The sequence below is a fragment of the Populus trichocarpa genome, chromosome 6 (assembly GCF_000002775.5).
Source record: "Populus trichocarpa isolate Nisqually-1 chromosome 6, P.trichocarpa_v4.1, whole genome shotgun sequence".
Classification (NCBI taxonomy): Eukaryota; Viridiplantae; Streptophyta; class Magnoliopsida; order Malpighiales; family Salicaceae; genus Populus; species Populus trichocarpa.
This window is the reverse complement of record NC_037290.2, coordinates 10,691,038-10,710,228: the sequence shown is the minus strand read 5'-3', so window position 1 is coordinate 10,710,228 and position 19,191 is coordinate 10,691,038. Positions and strand designations below refer to the sequence as shown.

The following is a 19,191-nucleotide window of genomic DNA, read 5'->3' as shown; positions in this document are numbered from 1 at the left end:
AAGCAATCTAATATTGTTAATTTGGTGCACTGAATTGAATATATGCTTACTCGTAAACAATAGAAGAAATTACTAGACTTTATAAAAAAAGTTTCTAACAAAAATAAAGGAGTGAGAAAACATATTAATTCACCAGAAAAGCTGGTGACTTTCTATTCATGTGGAGGACTATACATTGTAGGCCTTGTATTTCTGGTAGGACAAGTCCTCGCATTATGGCCTTTTTTTGATATAATCGACAAATGTATTTTTTGCTTTTATAAACTATAAAATCTTGAATTTATCACTTCCACCTAATTTTATCCCAACACTTGGAGGCAAAACTTGCTATTATAACCCCTTTAACGACATATTTTGTCAACTTAAAGTTGAATCTCATTTTGAATAAGCTTAGAAAACCACACACCTAGTCAAGGGTAACAGGAGATATATGTATTTTTTGGATTCTAGGTTAAGTTCAATTCAAGCACGACTGGGATTAGAAAAATGAATGATATGCATGTTAATGCGATGCTAGATCTGGTAGTTTATGAATTAAACAGTTTCATAGATCTTATGGTGATGGTTGAGACTTTTTTGTTAATGTAAATTTGAGTTTGGCCACACTAAGAGGTGTAAAAGTCGACTAAGAAATAATTATAGGTGGAAATAGTTGAATCAAAATTTTGATTCATATAGCTCCACTAATGTATTTATTTAAAAGTGTTTATGTTAAAAGAACTCAAATTAGGTTTCATTGATTATTGAACCTTAATTGAAAAGGAAAGAGAGAGAAGGGAGACAAGGAAATATAAGAAATCAAAAGTAAAATTGACATGCTAATTGTTATTTGTGTTATATTATATATGAAGGCAACTTCATAGTTTAATCATTCTTGAAATTTTTATTTGACCAGGATGTAAAGTGTAATTTCTCAAACTATAACGGAAAAGTGAAATCGCAAAAAAACCTTATGATTTGTTTTTATAATTATTCAAAGAATTAATTCTGATAATTACTAGAACAAATTCCCTTCATTATTCGTCTTAATTACCTGCTAAAAAAAAGAAATAATCCCGGCAATTTTGGCTATAAATTTAATATCTTTTGATTGAATAAAAATTATCCAAAAAATGTTTAGGTTACTGAAGAAATTGATCAGTCTTTGTCATAGGATGGCATGCTAATAGGTTGGTAAAAAGTAATTATTTATGGGGCAAAAAAATATAAACTCAAAATAGATTGACAAAAAAAATATTTTGTAGCTTGAAAAATTATTTTATAGTAAACTTAAACCTAATATAGGCTTGAAAGTTGAGGCACGAGCCAAGCTAGGCCGCATGCCTGTGTGGCTTAAGCCCAAAGTCTATTTTGCTTATGTCTTCATCCCTTTAAAAGCTCGAATCTCTTTCGGGTTTAATTTTAACTCTTCATATTTTCACTATATAAACAACAAGAAATTTTTGTTTTTTTTTTTTCACGTGGGATATAGTTTTTAAAAGGTGTTGAGTTTTTTCAAAACTTGCCAAGAAGAGGTTTTAGAAATGCTTTTCTCATTCATGTATAATATATAGTAATCATGTTGATATTTCATATTAAAAAGCTAAGAATAAATTTCAATAAATTTTCAACCTAAAAAAAGGTGGAATGTATTTTTAATTTGACTTCAAATATATTTATTAACCATGTATTTAAACAATTTATTCTTCACATTTGTAGCTCTCCATTGTCACCCAAATAAAATCTAGGTCCATAAAATTCTAAAAAGTAATCAACGATTGGATTTGTGATCTAAAATTTCTTGAGATGATTGAGACTTGAGTTATGAATGTGGGTATGTAAATCTAACGAAACAAGATTCAATATAATTTTTCATTTAAAAAGCTGCGTCTATTTGCTTCAAAGTGTCACTTACTTCCATTAAACCCAAGCATCCTTCATACTCCGAGAGGAAAATATACTAGTGAAATGGAATCCATGCATTTCATAACCAAACGACAAACAAACAGGAACAGAATTTAACATTTGTTTGCTTTGAAGTGTCGTTTTCCTTCATTAAGTAGGCATTCTTTAGATTTCACCCATCCCACTGCTGGCTTGCAGAACAGCGCAGATCAAAGAGCCTCTCCGACTCGGGAATTTGGGCGGTTTTCCGGTTCTTAACCACGCATACACATGTGCTCCGCCTCACTATATGGAGCATTGATGAATAAAAAGGGTGGCGGCCTGGCATCCAGCTTCGTCCTTCTCGCCGGGGCAACCTAATTACACCGGTGGGCCATCCAAAATCAGAGCATTTTCAGAGGAACATAAATTACAAATCCACGAAACAATGTCAGATGAGACATGTTCCGTGTGTGTTAAGTATTGCCATGGTGTATAAAAAAGTTCAGATGCAGGGTTAATGTTGGGTTTAAATTCAAATTAATTCTAATTAATTTTCTCAAAGATAAATGAAACTGAATTTATTAAAATTGAAGTTGATTAATAATTAAATTTAAGTATTAGATGAAACAATAAATTACGAACTAAAAAAAATAAAATAGGCATGCATACAAAGAAATATGAAAAAAATAAACTAGCCAACAAAAGGGTATTAAAAAATTAAAATTAAAATAATTAAATTGTATTTACTTGCTAAAATTCAGATTAAACAATATTATCGAAAGAGATGATTATAGCAAGAGTTATACCATTTGTCTTTAAGATATTTGGTGCAAACAGTGACTTACATGCACTTCATCACTAAAATGTTGTTTAGAGTTGTGGAGTAGGGGTGATTATTTTCGATTCGGTTCGGTTCAGTTTTTATATATAAAAAAAGTAATCAAATAGAAAATTTTATTTTTTGAAAAAAAAACCGAAACCGAACCGAAACCGGTTCAAACCGACCGGTTTCGATTCGGTTTTTAGGAAAAAAACCGGTTCAAACCGGTTTGGCTCAGTTTTTCCGGTTTGACTCGGTTTTCTCGGTTTTGGCTCGGTTTTTTCCGGTTTTGGCTCAGTTTTTTTCGATTTGACTCGGTTTTTTTCTGATTTTTTTTTCGGTTTGGGTTCGATTCGGTTCGGTTTTTTTGGTTTTTTACTTATAAAACTGAAACTTAACCGAACTGGCTGGTTTTTTTAAAATTTTAATCGGTTTTTTTCACAGTTTGGTTTTTTTGGTTATTTTTTTTTTGATTTTCTCGGTTTAATCAGTTTTTTGGTTTTTTTGCTCACCTCTATTGTGAAGGGATCCACTTTTCATTACAAATTAATTTTTTATATTTTTTTAATTATTTTGATGTACCGGTGTAAAAAATAATTTTTTAAAAAATATTATTTTAATATATTTTTAAATAAAAAATATTTTTTTTATTAAGAAAATAACCTTTTAAAAAGACTACTTTCTTTTTGTTGATTTTCAATGAACCAATAAAAATCTCTGTATATAATCTTGAAAGTAAAAAGAGTGTTTAATTATTTTTTTATACAGGACAAAGACTATATATCTACACACACGTATACATATATAGGCCTTAGGCCTTAGAAGAGAAAAGAAACAAATTATTTTTCTTACCTTAAAAAATAATTTGAAATCGCACCGGCGGCATATAATTTTGCTCATATTGATGAACCTGGCCTTTAACCATCCTTTCCACTGAGTTACCATGGACCACCACTTATAACGGGGTGTTTTGAAGATGCAGTAATCATTATTTTTAAATATATTTTTATTTAAAAATATATTAAAATATTTTTTTATTTTTAAAAAATTATTTTTAATGTTAATATATCAAAATAATATAAAAATATTAAAAAAATAAAAAAATATTTTTTTTCAAAAATATTTAAAAAAAACAAAATAAAATCGTGCTGCACAAAATCCAATAAGGCAAGGAGAAATTCTTGGCTGCCCTTCCCCTCATCCCTGACCGTGAGAGAATGAAGCCACCTTATAACGGGTGTTTTGAAAATATAGTAATAATTAATTTTTAAATATATATATATATATATATTTAAAATTTATTTTTAATATTATTACATCAGAATAATATAAAAATACTAACAAATAATTTTTTTAAATAAAAATAATTAAATTTTTTTTTCAAAAATATTTTTAAAACACAACAAAATTAAATAGCACAAAATCCAACAAGGCAAGGAGAAATTCGTGGCTGCCCTTCCCCTCATCCCTGACCGTGAGAGAATGAAGCCACTCGGTCCAATCTTAGGCTTCTTTTAAAGTATAGATGTGATTATTTTTTATTTAAAAAATTATTAAAAAAATATATTTTTATTTTTTTTAAATTATTTTTAATATTACTATATAAAAACATCAAAAAATATTAATTTAAAATAAAAACATAAAATTTAATTTATTTTCAACCAATATATCAACCGAATTCTTTTAGCCACCACCAGGCCCCACTCCCTTGTTGCTCCACATCACATCATGACCTCGACTTTCCATTTTCTCTCCACCCATTTTTTTCTACCCAAGGAGAAACATTAGCATCTTTCTTCAACTACCCTCTCACCTATTCACCACCCTACGATGTTAAAAAAAAATGCCATTTCTACAATCAGAACCAACGGTCACAATTTAAGGAGGACGGACTTACTAGCATTACTGCATCAAAACCTTCTTAAAAAAAAAAGTTGTACAAGAACATTCCCGTGCACATGCATCCACCGCATATTTCTCGCTGACACATCAGCGCCGTACGCAACTACCACCAGAAAAAAAGTTATCATGCTCACACTCACACTCACACTCACGCTCCCAACCGGACGACATGCACCGGCACAGCCGGTTTTACCAAGGCGTTAAACGCACGCGTGCGTGTATTGGCAGTTGGTCACGTGGCAAAACCGTCACCTTCTGCCATATCCAACGGTCCAAAAGCACCGTCAGGTCTCTCTCCACACACAGAAGGTCCAAAACAGGAGAAACAGCTCGAGAGGGGGGAGAGGGAAGACTGGAGGAGAGCGGGATGATATAAGTTAACGAGTCAATTCATAAAATAAATAAATAAATAAAAAAAGTGAAAAAAGAAGAGGTTGATAATCACTACTATTAAATTAAATTAAGCAATGAGAATTGAGATGAGATGATAATCCGAGCCAGCAGTTTTTGTTTTTTCCCCCCTTTTCTTCTTCTTCTTTTTTTTGCCTTCTTTTCTATTCTTAGAAGAAGATTTTATTCTTTATTAATAATGGTCGGCTAGTTTGTTTGGACTTCAAAATAATAATAATAATAATAATAATAATAATAATGAAGGCTTGAAACTCACGCTTAGAAAGCAAACTCTCTGTCGTTTTATAGAGTGTGAGGCAAGACGGTATTACTAGAGTTAGGTTTTTTTTTACAGTGAGAATGGCGGAGATGAAAGGAGGTGGAGGGGTGAACACGTGGGCAGATGAGCTAGCGAGTTTAATGGAGGACAGTGGAATCCGATATACCGGAGAGCCAATTGATATGACGGCACCGCCACCGCCACCGCCGATATTCGCTGCAACAGGAATAATGGGATCGGAGACGGAAATGGAAAGGGAAAGGGAGAGTTTGAAGGAGCAAGTGACGGGGTTTTTGAAGTCGTGGGGAGAGATGGTGGTGGATTTAGGGAAAGGATGTAAAGATATAGTGACGCAAAGTAATTTGGTGACCGAAGATTCGTTTATTGTGCGAAAATTTGGAAAGCCAATGGCTAAAGCGTCGGCCAGATTAAAGTTTTTGAACGAGTTTTTGCCTGAGGATCGGGACCCTGCTCTAGCTTGGCCTGTCATTCTCTTCGTATTTGTTCTCGCTCTTGCAGGTAACAATAATATATTTTTGTCAAATTTGTACTCAAGATCTGTATGTATTTATTGAGAAATTACGTAATCTGATTTATATTAATGTGAATTTCGATAGTGTAAATGCGGGTAAAATCTTTTTTTTTATTATTATTATTCTTTCAGTTCTGTGCTGTTTGGCTTTGTGATTCGACTGACTATATCCTTTGTTGTGTCTTCTCAGCACTAAGTATAAATAGCACAGATGATAGCTTGGTTCCGTCGGTAAAGAAAATGCGTGTACATCCGCCTAGTGCTAATCGCATACCGCTTCCTGATGGTCGACACATGGCTTATCTCGAGCAAGGTGTTCCGGCCGACAGAGCAAGATTTTCTGTGATTGTTCCGCATTCTTTTCTTTCCTCTCGACTCGCAGGTATGTATGAGGAACTGGGATTTAGGGGGCTCTACCAGGTGGCTTATCAATTTTGATGGTTTTTTTTTTTAATGTTTTAATGATTGTCCGTTGAAAGGTATACCTGGAGTCAAAACATCACTGCTTCAAGAGTTTGGTGTTCGCTTGATCACGTATGACCTTCCTGGTTTTGGAGAGAGCGATCCTCATGCCATCAGAAATCTTAACTCCTCGGCAATGGATATGCTCTACCTAGCTGACGCTGTTGGTGTTAATGGAAAGTTTTGGGTGCTGAGTTACTCAAGCGGAAGCATGCACTCTTGGGCTGCACTTAGATACATTCCAGACAGAATTGCTGGTATGTCAACCTATTTATTTTTATAAAAGTGATTTACTATGAAAATCTTAACCTTCTTTTTATATGTTTATAGTTTTTTTTTTAGTTTGAAACTAATACCCTTAAATTCTGATAAATTTCTCATGATTCTCTCTTTTCCCAGCCTGATGATGTCAACATAGGTATTTATTGAATTATAGTTGGTTGGGATCTGATTAACGAGATTCAAGCTGGGAATGTTGAATTTGGCATCATATGAAAGAATAGTGTTGAATTTTGAGAACGAGAATGTAAAACTGCCTGGTGGCGACAAAAAGTTTGTGGTGACATCGTGTAGCTACTAGCTAAGGGTTTCATAGATAAACACGACTAAATAAACACAAGAATAATTCGATGAATTTGGAGCTTAAGAAAATGCCATCCACAATACGAGTCCATCAAGTAGGTTAGTTTCTTGTTGGAGAAATTAAAAACTGGGATGAATGTAATGATTTTGCTCTGGGATCAGCAGGAAAGGTACCATGCATGTGCTCTATAAAGTTCCTTGGATAAGAGATGGTTGGTGCAGTTGTTCTACAATATGCCATGTTTTGGATTTATCACAAACTTTGAACTTCTATACTCTGGCTACTGTGAGCAGAATATTTTTGTACCCCTCTTCTCACGAGCTGAACTTTCAAATTCTCAGATCATGTCTGTATATCAGTAAATGTAATAATGTGATGAAACATGCATTTCCTGCTTTCCTACTTAGTATTTCTTCGTTATTCAACCAAGAGTCCATATTTCATGGGATAAATGTCACATGTGATTTATCAGGATCTTCTTTTCTGAATTTGCAGGCGCTGGCATGTTTGCTCCATTGATTAATCCATATGAGCCAAGCATGACAAAGGAAGAGATGAGAAGAACATGGGATCAGTGGTCCTCAAGAAGGAAGCTATTGTATTTCTTAGCTCGGAAATTTCCGAAGTTCCTTGCTTATTTTTATCACCGAAGCTTCCTGTCTGGAAATCATGGTCAAATTGATAAGTGGATGTCTCAATCACTTGGAAAGAAGGTTAATTCTTGTTATCTTGAGTTACTTCTCAGAGGGTTTAAGCCTTTCCAGACCTTTGCATACGCATTTTACCTGTTGTAATCTTCAACCTCCTTTCATTATATTATCATAAGATGGTTTGCCTATGAGGATTTCAACTAGTATCATATAACCAGTATTATGAGTGGAAACACATGGCATCATTCTTGTATTACCGAATACCTGAAAGAAACAACCTGGTTCCTGTTTCTGATACATTTTGACAATTTACTTGTCTGGACAACCTTCATAAACTACAACTAGTTGTGAAGGATGTTATTTTTCTAATTATTTGTAACATTAGCTTGACATGTTCAGGATGAAATTCTGATCAAGGAGCCAATGTTTGAGGAGTTTTGGCATAGGGATGTCGAGGAGTCGATACGCCAGGGGAGTACAAAATCGTTCATTGAGGAAGCCGTGCTACAGGTGTCAAACTGGGGTTTCAGCATAGCAGATCTTCAGGTGCAGAGGAAGTGCCAGAGGAATGGCTTTCTTCTTTGGCTCTGGTCAATGTACAGTCAGGCAGAATGTGAATTGGTGGGATTTCTTGGTCCAATACACATTTGGCAGGTTTGTGAAATGTGAAATCTTCTTTCATGATAGTTGCTGCTTCACTGCCCCTATTCATACTTCACGGAATAGCATTTCTAAGCGGATAGTTTACTTCATTTTGTTTTGAAGATAGAATTCGTTGGGAATAATACACATTGCATTAGTATTCTGTTTTGTAAATCAAAAACTCCCACTCTCTTTCTTAAAACCAAAAAGGTACCAAGATAGCATTTTCTAAAAGGCCCCAAATCTCTTCCTGGGTTGTTTTCTGAGATTGCCTTATCTATTTTGTAAATGGATTTGACATTAGTTGCAGTATAGTTAATTTCTTGAATTGTCAAGTATTAAAACACAATACTCTGAAGTGACTCAGTTATATAACTATCACACTGCTGAGTGCTACCAAAGTTGTTTTTGTTTTATTTGTTGATTGATGTTGAACAGGGTATGGATGATCAAGTAGTGCCGCCATCAATGATTGATTACATAAGCCGGGTTCTACCAGGGGCCAACTTGCATGAGCTCCCAAATGAAGGCCACTTTTCGTACTACTTTTTCTGTGACGAATGCCACAGACAGATATTCTCTACTCTTTTTGGAGATGCTCTAGGTCCTCTTAACAAGGTGGAAATCGATGGAACTTCATTTGAAGCAGAGGTGGGAGAAGTATCATCCACTACAAATTCTGTCGGGAAATGATACGTCGGTATAGTTATACTCCTTTTAGCACGAAGGAAAGCAATGTAAATACCACAGGTCAGTGGAGCATGAAGAGGCTTAATTCTAGGTGCTATCTGTTTCCAAATTTTTGAATGATGGGCAATACGAAGGAGAGTAGAAAAGCAAGGAGGCCGCGAATCCAGATGAAGGTTTTTCCTTATATAGTGAATTCTCAATAGTCTTAATATTCTTAAATACTACCACTTCAATTTCGAGTAGCCACGTTGAAATTGAATCATATCTGATTTTTTTTTTCCTGTACGGGTACTTCTTCCTGAGAATTCAATTAACTAGCAGTCGCATCTCAAGAAGCGGAAAAGTGAAAAAGTAAGGCAGTAGTTTTCTGTTAGAAGAAAAGATGAGACTGAGTGATTCATTCCAGCACTGAATGCATGAAAAGAATTTCTCATTAGCCTGCTAATAATATTTTCTAGATGAGCCATTCAGGCTCTGTATATAGATTTGTTTCCAGTTTTGTTGATGGTTCCTGTAATTTAATGATGGATGATGCACTTACCACACGGCAAGACAGTCTGAGAAGTATCTTCGGATAAGGTAAGCACCTATTTGAAGGCGATAGAAGCCACATCCAGAGTTGCTATGAACCATCTGCAACAGATTTCCTACCGTACACAGCTTCTATTATTCAATTTGAAAAGCAACTCAGGATGGCCAAGTATCTGTTCAACGGAATTAAAATATAAAAAACTAGAGCTGCAAGTGTCAGGATAGATTATGGACTAGTCCTTAGGTCCTGGTAAATGGGGCAATTTATGGACCACATGAGGAAAACAGCGGGCAAAATCATTATTTTGATCAATAGCATCTGCTTTGGAACATCCAAAGGCCGAACGACAGTTTGTTTCCCTCACATTATACAAAATTCATAAATAAGAAATACAAAATGGCTTTCAGTAGGTGTACCTCTTTTGGGTCCCAAGAAAACGATTAAACACAGACCCAGAATTTTCTTACTGCAGTACTTATATCCTCAAATTTGACTCCGCTGCAAATGGCAATTTTGTTTTGAAACAGAGTTAATAGGCGCACTAAAATGCAGATCCACCACCCTTTGTTTTTCCAAGTAAGATATCCTTTGCTTCATTTATTTTAGAAGCAAGGTAATGGCTTCCGCCTGCATCTGGATGGTTTGCGACCATCACCCTCCTATGTGCTTCCTTGACCTTGTCTGCAGCAGTACTTTCCCTATAAAAGATAACCAGTAACAAAATTATCAGTGAGTTTCCCTCAGAGAAAATGTAGATAGATCTCCACAGATGCATGCGTGCCATGGTGTACATAAGAGAAATGAAGAAGTTAACATATGCTCGCAACATTGCATAAGCTAGGGCAGAGGTTGTTGATTGGTAAAATTGTAAATGGCTAGTGACTGCAATAGTAAGAAGGCAGGTTCCAGTTCTGAGAGCAGCCACTTCATAACAAATGCTGAATGGTAGAACTGGGAAATGGATATGCAGTGTTCATGAAATTTGTAAATATAGTAAAGGTGGACTGGCATATACGTAATCAAATTGAATTGATTTTGCACCTTATGAGCAAAACCATACACCTAAGTCAATCTAACATAGAACAAACATTTCTGCTCAACAAGGCATGCGGGTCAAGATGGTACTTTCCAAAATAAATCAAGCAAATTAAATTGAATAATTTAATTTACTCCTCATGATCAAAACCATGCACCCGAATCAATCTAATATAGAATGAACCTTTCTGTTCAAACAGGTTTGTAGGTCTAGAAAGCACTTGCACCCAAGTCAATCAAGCTCATGCCTGTGATTGAACTGCCAACAGGGTTCATCAACAAAAGTAGGCATATAAATTAGTCCCTAGAAACCAATCTGATAACAATAACAACGATGACTTTGCCTTCCCACCCCCACAATTAATGATACTCGGTCTTTTGCAAGGGTGAAGCAATGGATTCCCTTTACTGTACTCATCGTCGCTATCAGGCAGGTCAAGTTCATAAGATAAGCATACCCATTTAAGAGACTGCAGATCTGGCAGTAAGAGTAGGGAGTAACTCTACTAGTATATTAGTTATGAGAAGAGGAGAAAACAAGACAAACTTGAGCATGGCCAAGCAAAGATGAGTCAAGCTCTGCGAAGCTTTTGTAAGCTCCATTTGCGTTCCAGGTCACTCAAACAAATTTGAGCATGGCCACACAATGATAAGCCAAGCTCAAGAAGCTTTTCTAAGCTCCATTTTGAGTTTCAAAAACCTTCAAACAGTAAGACGTGACTAAACCAGCTCAAATAGCAACATATTGGATGAGATCACACCTCACTCCAGTTAAGATTGGCAGGTCAAAGCCACCATGACGTGATCACCAGTAAAAAAGGTTCATTTTCCTGCTTTTAGAAAACACTAACAAATACACCAAGAACAAAAATAAAGAAAGACTACACCAAAAGACTAGGGGCAAGAGCAAACATAGTAATTGTAGAGCATTTTCTGGCAAATGGAAAACAATGATGCATATCTCAATGTTACAGATCATGTGGCTGACATCAACATCACTTTGGAATCATTTAGTTAATCAATATCTTTGAGATTAGGTTGTAATAAGCTACTTGGAAAAGGTTGTCTTAAAGAATCCCGAGGCACCAAAAAGCTACAAATCCCACTAATTTTGCAATGACGGATATAAAGCAGCTGCATTTAGGTAGTTTCTGATAATCCCTGTACCCAGCATGTGTGTGAGAACACACACACAATGCTAGGGAATATTGTTGCTGTTGGACTTTGAGGGGAACACAACTGCCAGGACTTCAGTTTTTAATGGCAAAATGTTGATTTATTGTTAAATTTTCATACATAATAATGCCATTGCAACATACATCACTGGTGCTTCATCATATGCGCACTATTTAATGCACACCATCATCACATACACATCAGAAGAAAAGCACTTATTACTAATGTCATTTCATCAAAATACTAAATATATATTTATTTCTAACAGTTGAAAACCTAACACGGTACCTTACTCCAAGTATTAGAGCTGCTTCTCTCCTCGTCATGACAGATTGAAAGCCACCTTCGTAAAATTTACGCATTCTAGCAGTTGGAGGCCTTGCTTTGAATGCCTGCCAAGCCTGGATGCCATATCTGCCAGCATATGCCGTAGCTGCTACCGCCATTCCCATTATCAATGGTGTAGCCTGAAGAAAAATTTTCATTTCAACTTCATTATCAACACAACTACAATAATAAAAACTAATAAATGACAGTCCACCGTATAACTCCAGAAATTAGACCAAATCGTCACGTGATTCTCAAAACTAAACTTAATCTAGCTGACAGCAGTGTTGTCAAGAAGCGCTGAGGCGCTCGAGGCAAGGCGAGTCCACAATGCTTTTATTAGCATCAGGCAATGAATTTCAATGACGCACTGCCTAGGCGAGCACCTCGTGAGTGAGCGCTAAGCGTTAAAGCGAGTGCCTGATTGAAATACTTCTTTTTCTGCTGGATTTTTCTTTTCTTGAACTGATTTATGCATAAATTAGGGAAGCACAATCAAATTTATCGGGAACCAAACAGGTGGTAATCTAAATCTATCAAAAAAGAAAAAAGAAAAGAAAACCCTAATTCAATAAATAAAGGTTTAATCAGAACCCTAAAAGGCGAAATTAGGGAAGCATCAGTATTTGACATAAGAATCAGGAAACAAATATTTGTAATTCTTGAAGAAAAAACAAAGAAGAAGAGAGAGAGACTCACCATTTCTGAAATGATTGAGAGCTGGAAGAAAAGGGAAGGAACATTCGCGGGCGTAAGGTTTTGATTTTTGCTCGTTTTATAGATTCCAATGCTCGGTTGTTACTTGTTTAGGGTTCGCTTCCTGAGCGTTTTTTTTTTTTTAAAAAAAAAACAATTATTATTATCTGTACAGCGCGTTACCTCATCAAAATAATAATAATAAAAAAAGTAATTGGAATAGTACTAGCCAGTTTACAGAGTGTTTAGCTTGGTGCACCCACCATTATTTGACCTTTTTTTTTTTTTTGAAAAATGATTTTTTATATATTTTTATTTTTTTTTATATGTAATGTTAAAAATAATTTTATTTTAATGTATTTAAAAAAAAAAACTTTAAAAAATAATTATTACCACGCTCTTAAATACCCTCTAACCTAGAGTACAACATCACAAAAAACAATTTGATGTCATAAATGTGTGTTTCTGTTACATAAAGTTTTCTAATTAAAAATAAAAAAAATTAAGTTTAATAAAACAAATTGAAAAATATATTAAAGGATAAATCATAAAAATAGTTGTTTATGCTAAATATATAAAACACTAAAAAGTATGGGTTAATCATTTTATACACGTGCATTATTCACTCTTTCATATTTTATTATGGATTCATTGTTCAAAATTTTTGTTTTTCTTTTTATTTGGGTCCTCTAATATTTTTTTATCGCTTGCGTCCGTTTTAACCAAATTAAAGAACAATGAAATCAAATTTATTGACTAAGAATAAAATTGAAAGATGAAAAATCAAGTGGAAAAGACACAACAGATGAGTGATGGTTTTAAAGTTCACACAAAAATCTAATTCAGTACTCAAACTTTACAAATTATACCTAATCGATCCCTTAATATTTTCTCAATTCCATTTTGGTATAAAAAATTATTTTTATTATTTTTTAGTCCATGATTTGAGAAAAAAGAGAAATATCATTGGATTCTGATAGTAAAGAAAGAAAAGCAGCGTTAACACCAATTCTAAACACCAATATGATCAATTTTGATATCAAAAAGTTCTATTTGGTGATGAGAGTTTCACTTAGAACCCGAAAAACCTATTTATGACCTAAAAACCCAAAAAGCAGCTAAAAACCCCGAAATCAACTTAAACCCAAAAATATTCTTCCTGTCAGATCTACCCTCATGAAATAAAACACATTGACACCAATATCAACTATTTTTATGGTCGGAATCGTAGTTAATAGTGACTTTCTCTCTCTATACCAGAATTTGGTAAGCCACCCTCTTTCCTCTCACAAGAAAAAGATTAAAAAATTAGAAATAATAAAATTTAGTACTAAAATTAAATTTATGATAATAAAAGATATTGATTATCTAATAACTAAAAAATATGGGGATTAAAATAAATTTTTTAAATAAAAATCAAAGTTATCACCTATTCTTTTCATTTTGATTTTATCTTTTAATCTAATTTTTTTAAAAAATATATGTATATAAAAAAATTAAATATTAATTTGAGCTCAAAATAACTTATTTGTGAAAAAAAATTTAAAACCAAATTGAATTTTTTTAAAAAAAATCACCATTCTAATCAAGAGGATGAATAGTTTAAGAGCTGCAGAATTCACCTCGCGCTTACTTTTTGTTAATGTATATCAGAAGCCTATTCAGTAAAGAAAAGCAAGTAAACAAGATCGAACAAATGTTGTTATAGGAGAGAACATGGATGTCTTAAAGTCAATATTGAACATTATTTTCCGCAGTGCAAATGTAAAGACAAACAATGGAAGTAAGGGCAAGTATAAACAAAAAGAAACGAACGAATAATGAGTGCTCATGAACAGCTAATTTCACCGCAAACTGCAACACTTTCTGACCAATGAATAAATAATTAACAGCAGTAGAAGCAGAAGGTTCAGAAATCAAATGATCCTTGTGATCTCTCTTTTTCTCCACATCATAAAAACATACTTAATCGCTTTTCATTCAATTCCTCAACACTTAAATGCCCTCGCCAGCAGCCTCACTGTTTTCTGCTTTTAAGCTGCTTTCCAATTTCGGGGGACCTGAATACCTCCTTGCTTTGGCTGGTGAGGGAGGGTAGGAAAGCCGCTTCTTGGCAGACCCCAAGGATCCCTTTTCCTTTTCAGGCGCTCCGTTCATCTCTGCCCCCAATGGGTTTTGTAATCTGGACTTTGCTCTCGCGGATTCTGTAGGTACCATGTAACTTGGAAGTGGTGGAGAGCTTCCAAGGCTCTCATCATCTCGTACAAATGAACCTGCAATGCTATGCCTTCTACTATGATCTGACTGAACACTGACCACACTTTTAGATTCATCATCTAGGCCCCCAATGCCACTCCTTGGGCTGGCTGACTTCAATTTTCTAGCAACTGTAGAAGCAGCTGGCTTGTTAGGAGTTGATTGGAACTGTAGGTTCGCGGTTTTGGTTGGCCTTTCACTTTCTCTTGGAGTTAGTTTATCAGAATTGAGCTGGTAGCGAGCATAAGATTTGCTTATATCCCCTCCAGTAATGCTGCGGCTCGCACTCTTTAGAGATGAGTGGTCATTATTAAGTTCTTTCTCCGTCATGCTCCGGCTCTCCCATGGATGGGCTGCCATCCATCGTTCCAACCAGCTCCAACCCCAGGATGGATTGCCACTCATGAACATTGGGTTTACAGCTCGTGAAGAAATTTTCCAGGCTTGCTGTGAAGTATTTTATGGGAGTTAGACTTGGTTCTTAAAACACATGGTCATTCAAGTTTCATGAAAGTAAATTAAAGGCTAAACATGTTTCAGTCTGGCATAGGGTAAGCACAGACCATCTATTAAGTCGAGACATATATAGTGGTGTATAATAGTGTTCCAGGAAAAAAAATTACACTGCACCATTTTCCAAACCACCATCTACTTAACTTAGACAGATTGACCAAGCAAATAATTGGGAGTCAGCTATTTAACAGACAGGTTTGTGTAAATTTCTAACTTTCAAGCTAGCTCAGTCAGCTGTCATTGCATACTTTATTATTTATCTATTTGACCTCTCTACTAAGCTATTTAACAAACCGCTTTACTCAAATTTCTAACTTTTTGGATGTTAAAATAGCTAAGCTGTCCTCTCATACTTAATTATTCATCTATGTGAGCCCTCCACACTCTCAGCAGAGTAAAAGAAACAGAGGAATTGATCACCTGATGAGAGAAAGAATAAGCCAGTGCTCTTTCCCTTCTCACAGCTGCCTCAAACTTGTTTAGCAGTTTAGCTTCAATCTGTTCCTTTGACTGTAGACTGTCATCCCATTCCTCTCCAATCTGTTACAACATCAAAATGCTCATACTTAGTACAGGGACTGAACCACCAGAGATATTATGTTACTTCATCAGATAAGAAATATGTGGCAGGATACTGAATTAGGAACCTAAATGAAAACATTGCATGCCCTGCTAAAAGTCCAGTTACGTAGTCATTTGGAAAACATAATTTTAGTATGAATACCGCTTTTACTATTTGGCATTCATGTGCTACCATTTAAAGGAATAATTCTCAACCCACCATATCACTAGTTCTTTTCATATCACATGTTTTTATGAATATCAGCCCTATTAAACAAGGGAAAAAGGTTCATGAAGTCCCCAAGAGCCTTTAAGAGTTTCATATCCATGGCAAAAATGTTGAACAAATCCATGATGACTAAACAGAAAATAAGTCGGTGTCCAATTGAGTGGGGACATTTGAACAGATAATATTACGAATAAACACAAGGGGGACAGACCTGCAAGCTTTCAAACTCTTTTGCATGCTCATGTAGGAGTTGTCTCTGTAGGGCCTGGTTCTCTTCTGACATTCTAATCCTCCTTGTGTGTATCTGTGACTGCACCCGAGCTAGAGTCTGCATGCAGTGGAGAGTATGGGTTGCTTGTCTTTTTATCGTAGGCCCTTCCATCAGAGATTTGAGCCTGAACAGCCCTCTCAGAGCCCGCAATGCTCTTCTTGCCTAAAATGAAATCAGAACAAATGCAAGTGTAGCTTATAAAACCCACTCGTTACTTGAAATTGACAAGACACTAGAAAATAAATAAATAAATAAAAGAATGTACAAACAGTAAAAAAAATTCTTTCTCCAATTACAAGAAAGCATTCCAATACCCAGTTTAGAAGAATTGTTAACTATCTTTTTTCTATCCAAGACTCCAACATCAATAACAAAGGTCATGCAGCACAAGACATACCATGTATCCTCGGAATGCTGTCTGAATCTTAATTGCCGCCACTTCTTCCTTTGATTTGCCAGCATATTTATTAACCTTGGTTGGTTGAAAAACCTCAGTGGTGGTTTGAACAGTAATCGGAGCATGCTCAGCTACTGCAGCAGTGACAACTGGAACAGAGTAAGTATGCTGGTTCTCTTCATTTGTGGTTTCAATTAATTTCACCTCGTCTGGTTGAGGAGGAGGAGGAGATCGCATTGTAACATTTTCTAAAGAAGTGGAATCCGAATCCAGTTGTTGCTTGCCAAACCATTTCTTCTTCGATTTATTTGATTTCTAAAACCAATAGAACCAAAATTATTCGAGTAAGAACCAGTCATGATTACTAAAACAACCTACAATTCAATATTAAAAACCACATTCTTCTAAATACCTGGTCTTTCTTCTCCTTGGAATCAGGGCTAAGAGCTTTCTTTACACTAGAAAACCATTTTCCTTTCCTCCCCATCTTCTTATCATTCCCCAATTCAACCTTTTTCAGAAACAAATCAAAAGATCAAGTTTGGAACATCAATTGTGCATCATATACATTAACGAAATCCTACATATTTTAAACAGAGATGAAGAAAGTTGCAAGTGTGATAAAAGCAAAAAAAAAAAAACCTGTGCCATAAGCAGAAATGAGACTCTACATCGGCAATACTAATCATGGAAAAACACGAATAAGGGGATGCAGAGAACGTAATGGTCAAAGACACAAAAGGGAAGATATTTAAGAATATCATGCTATACAATGTGTGCATTTTCATCATACAAAAAGGTAGCAGCCAAATTGTAGACTCAGCACAGTTTCTCCCTATCCCGCATTTTTGTCCAGCCAGCATAACAATTAACACAATTATCCAAGTATTTTACAATTAACAAGTCTCGAACAATGAAAGTAAAATTAGTAGTAAGAAGATGGTAGATTTTGCTACTATTCCCACATTTTCTCTCAACCAAACGGAGAAATAAAACTATGAAAAAACATATTCCTTTTAACCCTTGTGTACATTTTCCATAATTTATCAGCGACCAGAAAAAGAAATAACATGGAAAAAGGTCCAAAGTTTATAAGCCCATCTACAAAAATTTCAGTTCCAAGCAATGCAGCACTAAAGAACCATTTTGAAACTAGGGTTGAATGCCCTAAAAAAAAACAAAATGATAACAACAAAAAGAAGCAAAAAAAGGCTAATGTTGCATGTAATTGGGGTCCATGAATCAGATTAGAGATAAGAAAAGTACCAGTAAGCGAAGTGGGCAGATCCCAATGAGATTTGTTTTTTGAAATCACAGATGGGTCTCCATCTATCTTCTTTTTTTCTTTCCCCAGAGCACCACAACACAAAAGGGATTAAGAAGAGGAAATTGAAGAGCTTTCTGACTAGAGAGATGTTTTCTTGAATGAAAAGACGAGTGAAAGGAGAGGCATAGGAGTGAAGAAGACACAGCTGGTAATCGTAATGGGATAGCAGCTAAGGGTGACCCCACTCTTAGAACTGGTAAAATGGGACCCACTTTCATTGATGCATAGCTCTGTTTCTTTCGGTGCCAACAATATTCAGATGCCTTTCTTAAGCCCCGTTTGGTATTTTAAATACTGTTTTGTATATGTTTTTTATTTGAAAGAATATTAAAATAATATTTTATATTTTTAAAAACTTATTTTTATTATTAGCACATAAAAAATATAAAAAAATAAAAATTTCAGTTTTTAAAAAAAAAATTTGCAAAGTAAAATTAGATGGGTTAGAGCTTAAATTTGGTAATGTTATTTTTTAAAGTATTTTTTTATTAAAATAATATTTTTTTAATTTTATTTTTGATATTAATATATTAAAATAATTTAAAAATAAAAAAATTAATCACAGAAACAAACAAACCCCTCACCAATATACATTACCAAATGACTGGTCTGTCCTTTAACCATTTTAAAAGCTAAACTGATAGTGTGTCAAAAACATGCCATTGGAGAGAAATAAAAATTTAATACAATTGTACTTCTTTTATTTTATTTTTTTGCCACGCCAGTCTATCTCCTCCTCCTCCTCCTCCTTCCTTGAGCCAGGTCAAACCGCATGCATGGGCACCAGCCCATCTGCAAAAATCCCAAATCCCAAACCCCTCTTCTTCTTTTTCTTTTTTTTCTAATTAAAAAAAATAAAAAATGACACGGCATAAATCTCTATTAAAAAAAAATCCCAACGAATGTCTTCAATTTACTGTGAGCTCTCAGTAGCCGTTGCCACCTGTTTAAGTTGCAAGAATTTGGGGGCACTGGTGGTGGTCTGGTGGTAGTAGCCTGGTAGGGGCTTGTTTCCTTCCTCTACACCCGGGTTTGAACCTCACTGTGCATGTTT

At 34.9% G+C, this 19,191-nt stretch overlaps 3 protein-coding genes across 3 annotated transcripts; 1 reads left to right on the top strand and 2 right to left on the bottom strand.

Annotated features, from left to right (window-relative positions):
• Nucleotides 1–5,070: 5,070 nt before the first annotated feature.
• On the top strand, nucleotides 5,071–9,296 carry LOC7479503 (uncharacterized). The gene is made up of 6 exons (XM_002309244.4): nucleotides 5,071–5,777; nucleotides 5,981–6,172; nucleotides 6,270–6,509; nucleotides 7,331–7,548; nucleotides 7,885–8,139; nucleotides 8,566–9,296. The coding sequence occupies exons 1-6, from the start codon at nucleotides 5,339–5,341 to the stop codon at nucleotides 8,818–8,820; spliced, it is 1,599 nt and encodes a 532-aa protein (XP_002309280.3). The 5' UTR covers nucleotides 5,071–5,338; the 3' UTR covers nucleotides 8,821–9,296.
• A 328-nt stretch (nucleotides 9,297–9,624) lies between these two features.
• LOC18100228 (mitochondrial import inner membrane translocase subunit TIM14-1) lies at nucleotides 9,625–12,743 on the bottom strand. Its single transcript, XM_006381428.3, has 3 exons — nucleotides 12,587–12,743; nucleotides 11,849–12,027; nucleotides 9,625–10,047 (listed from the first exon to the last, which is right to left on the bottom strand). The coding sequence occupies exons 1-3, from the start codon at nucleotides 12,587–12,589 to the stop codon at nucleotides 9,891–9,893; spliced, it is 339 nt and encodes a 112-aa protein (XP_006381490.1). The 5' UTR covers nucleotides 12,590–12,743; the 3' UTR covers nucleotides 9,625–9,890.
• Nucleotides 12,744–14,268: 1,525 nt separating this feature from the next.
• Nucleotides 14,269–18,358, bottom strand: LOC18100227 (protein IQ-DOMAIN 2). Its single transcript, XM_006381427.3, has 6 exons — nucleotides 18,077–18,358; nucleotides 17,223–17,321; nucleotides 16,811–17,125; nucleotides 16,354–16,575; nucleotides 15,773–15,892; nucleotides 14,269–15,286 (listed from the first exon to the last, which is right to left on the bottom strand). Exons 2-6 carry the CDS (start codon nucleotides 17,295–17,297, stop codon nucleotides 14,579–14,581), a joined length of 1,440 nt encoding a protein of 479 aa, XP_006381489.3. The 5' UTR covers nucleotides 17,298–17,321; nucleotides 18,077–18,358; the 3' UTR covers nucleotides 14,269–14,578.
• Nucleotides 18,359–19,191: the final 833 nt, after the last annotated feature.

Excerpts from the sequence above, each read along its gene's own strand:
- LOC7479503 (XM_002309244.4), top strand. The coding sequence starts at position 5,339 with ATGGCGGAGATGAAAGGAGGTGGAGGGGTGAACACGTGGGCAGATGAG. Across the intron at positions 5,778-5,980 it reads ATTTGTTCTCGCTCTTGCAG|CACTAAGTATAAATAGCACA; the intron begins GTAACAATAATA and ends GTGTCTTCTCAG. Across the intron at positions 6,173-6,269 it reads TCTTTCCTCTCGACTCGCAG|GTATACCTGGAGTCAAAACA; the intron begins GTATGTATGAGG and ends GTCCGTTGAAAG.
- LOC18100228 (XM_006381428.3), bottom strand. Across the intron at positions 10,048-11,848 it reads GCTCTAATACTTGGAGTAAG|GGAAAGTACTGCTGCAGACA; the intron begins GTACCGTGTTAG and ends TATCTTTTATAG.
- LOC18100227 (XM_006381427.3), bottom strand. The coding sequence starts at position 17,297 with ATGGGGAGGAAAGGAAAATGGTTTTCTAGTGTAAAGAAAGCTCTTAGC. Across the intron at positions 17,126-17,222 it reads CCAAGGAGAAGAAAGACCAG|AAATCAAATAAATCGAAGAA; the intron begins GTATTTAGAAGA and ends TATTGGTTTTAG. Across the intron at positions 15,287-15,772 it reads CTTATTCTTTCTCTCATCAG|CAAGCCTGGAAAATTTCTTC; the intron begins GTGATCAATTCC and ends AATACTTCACAG.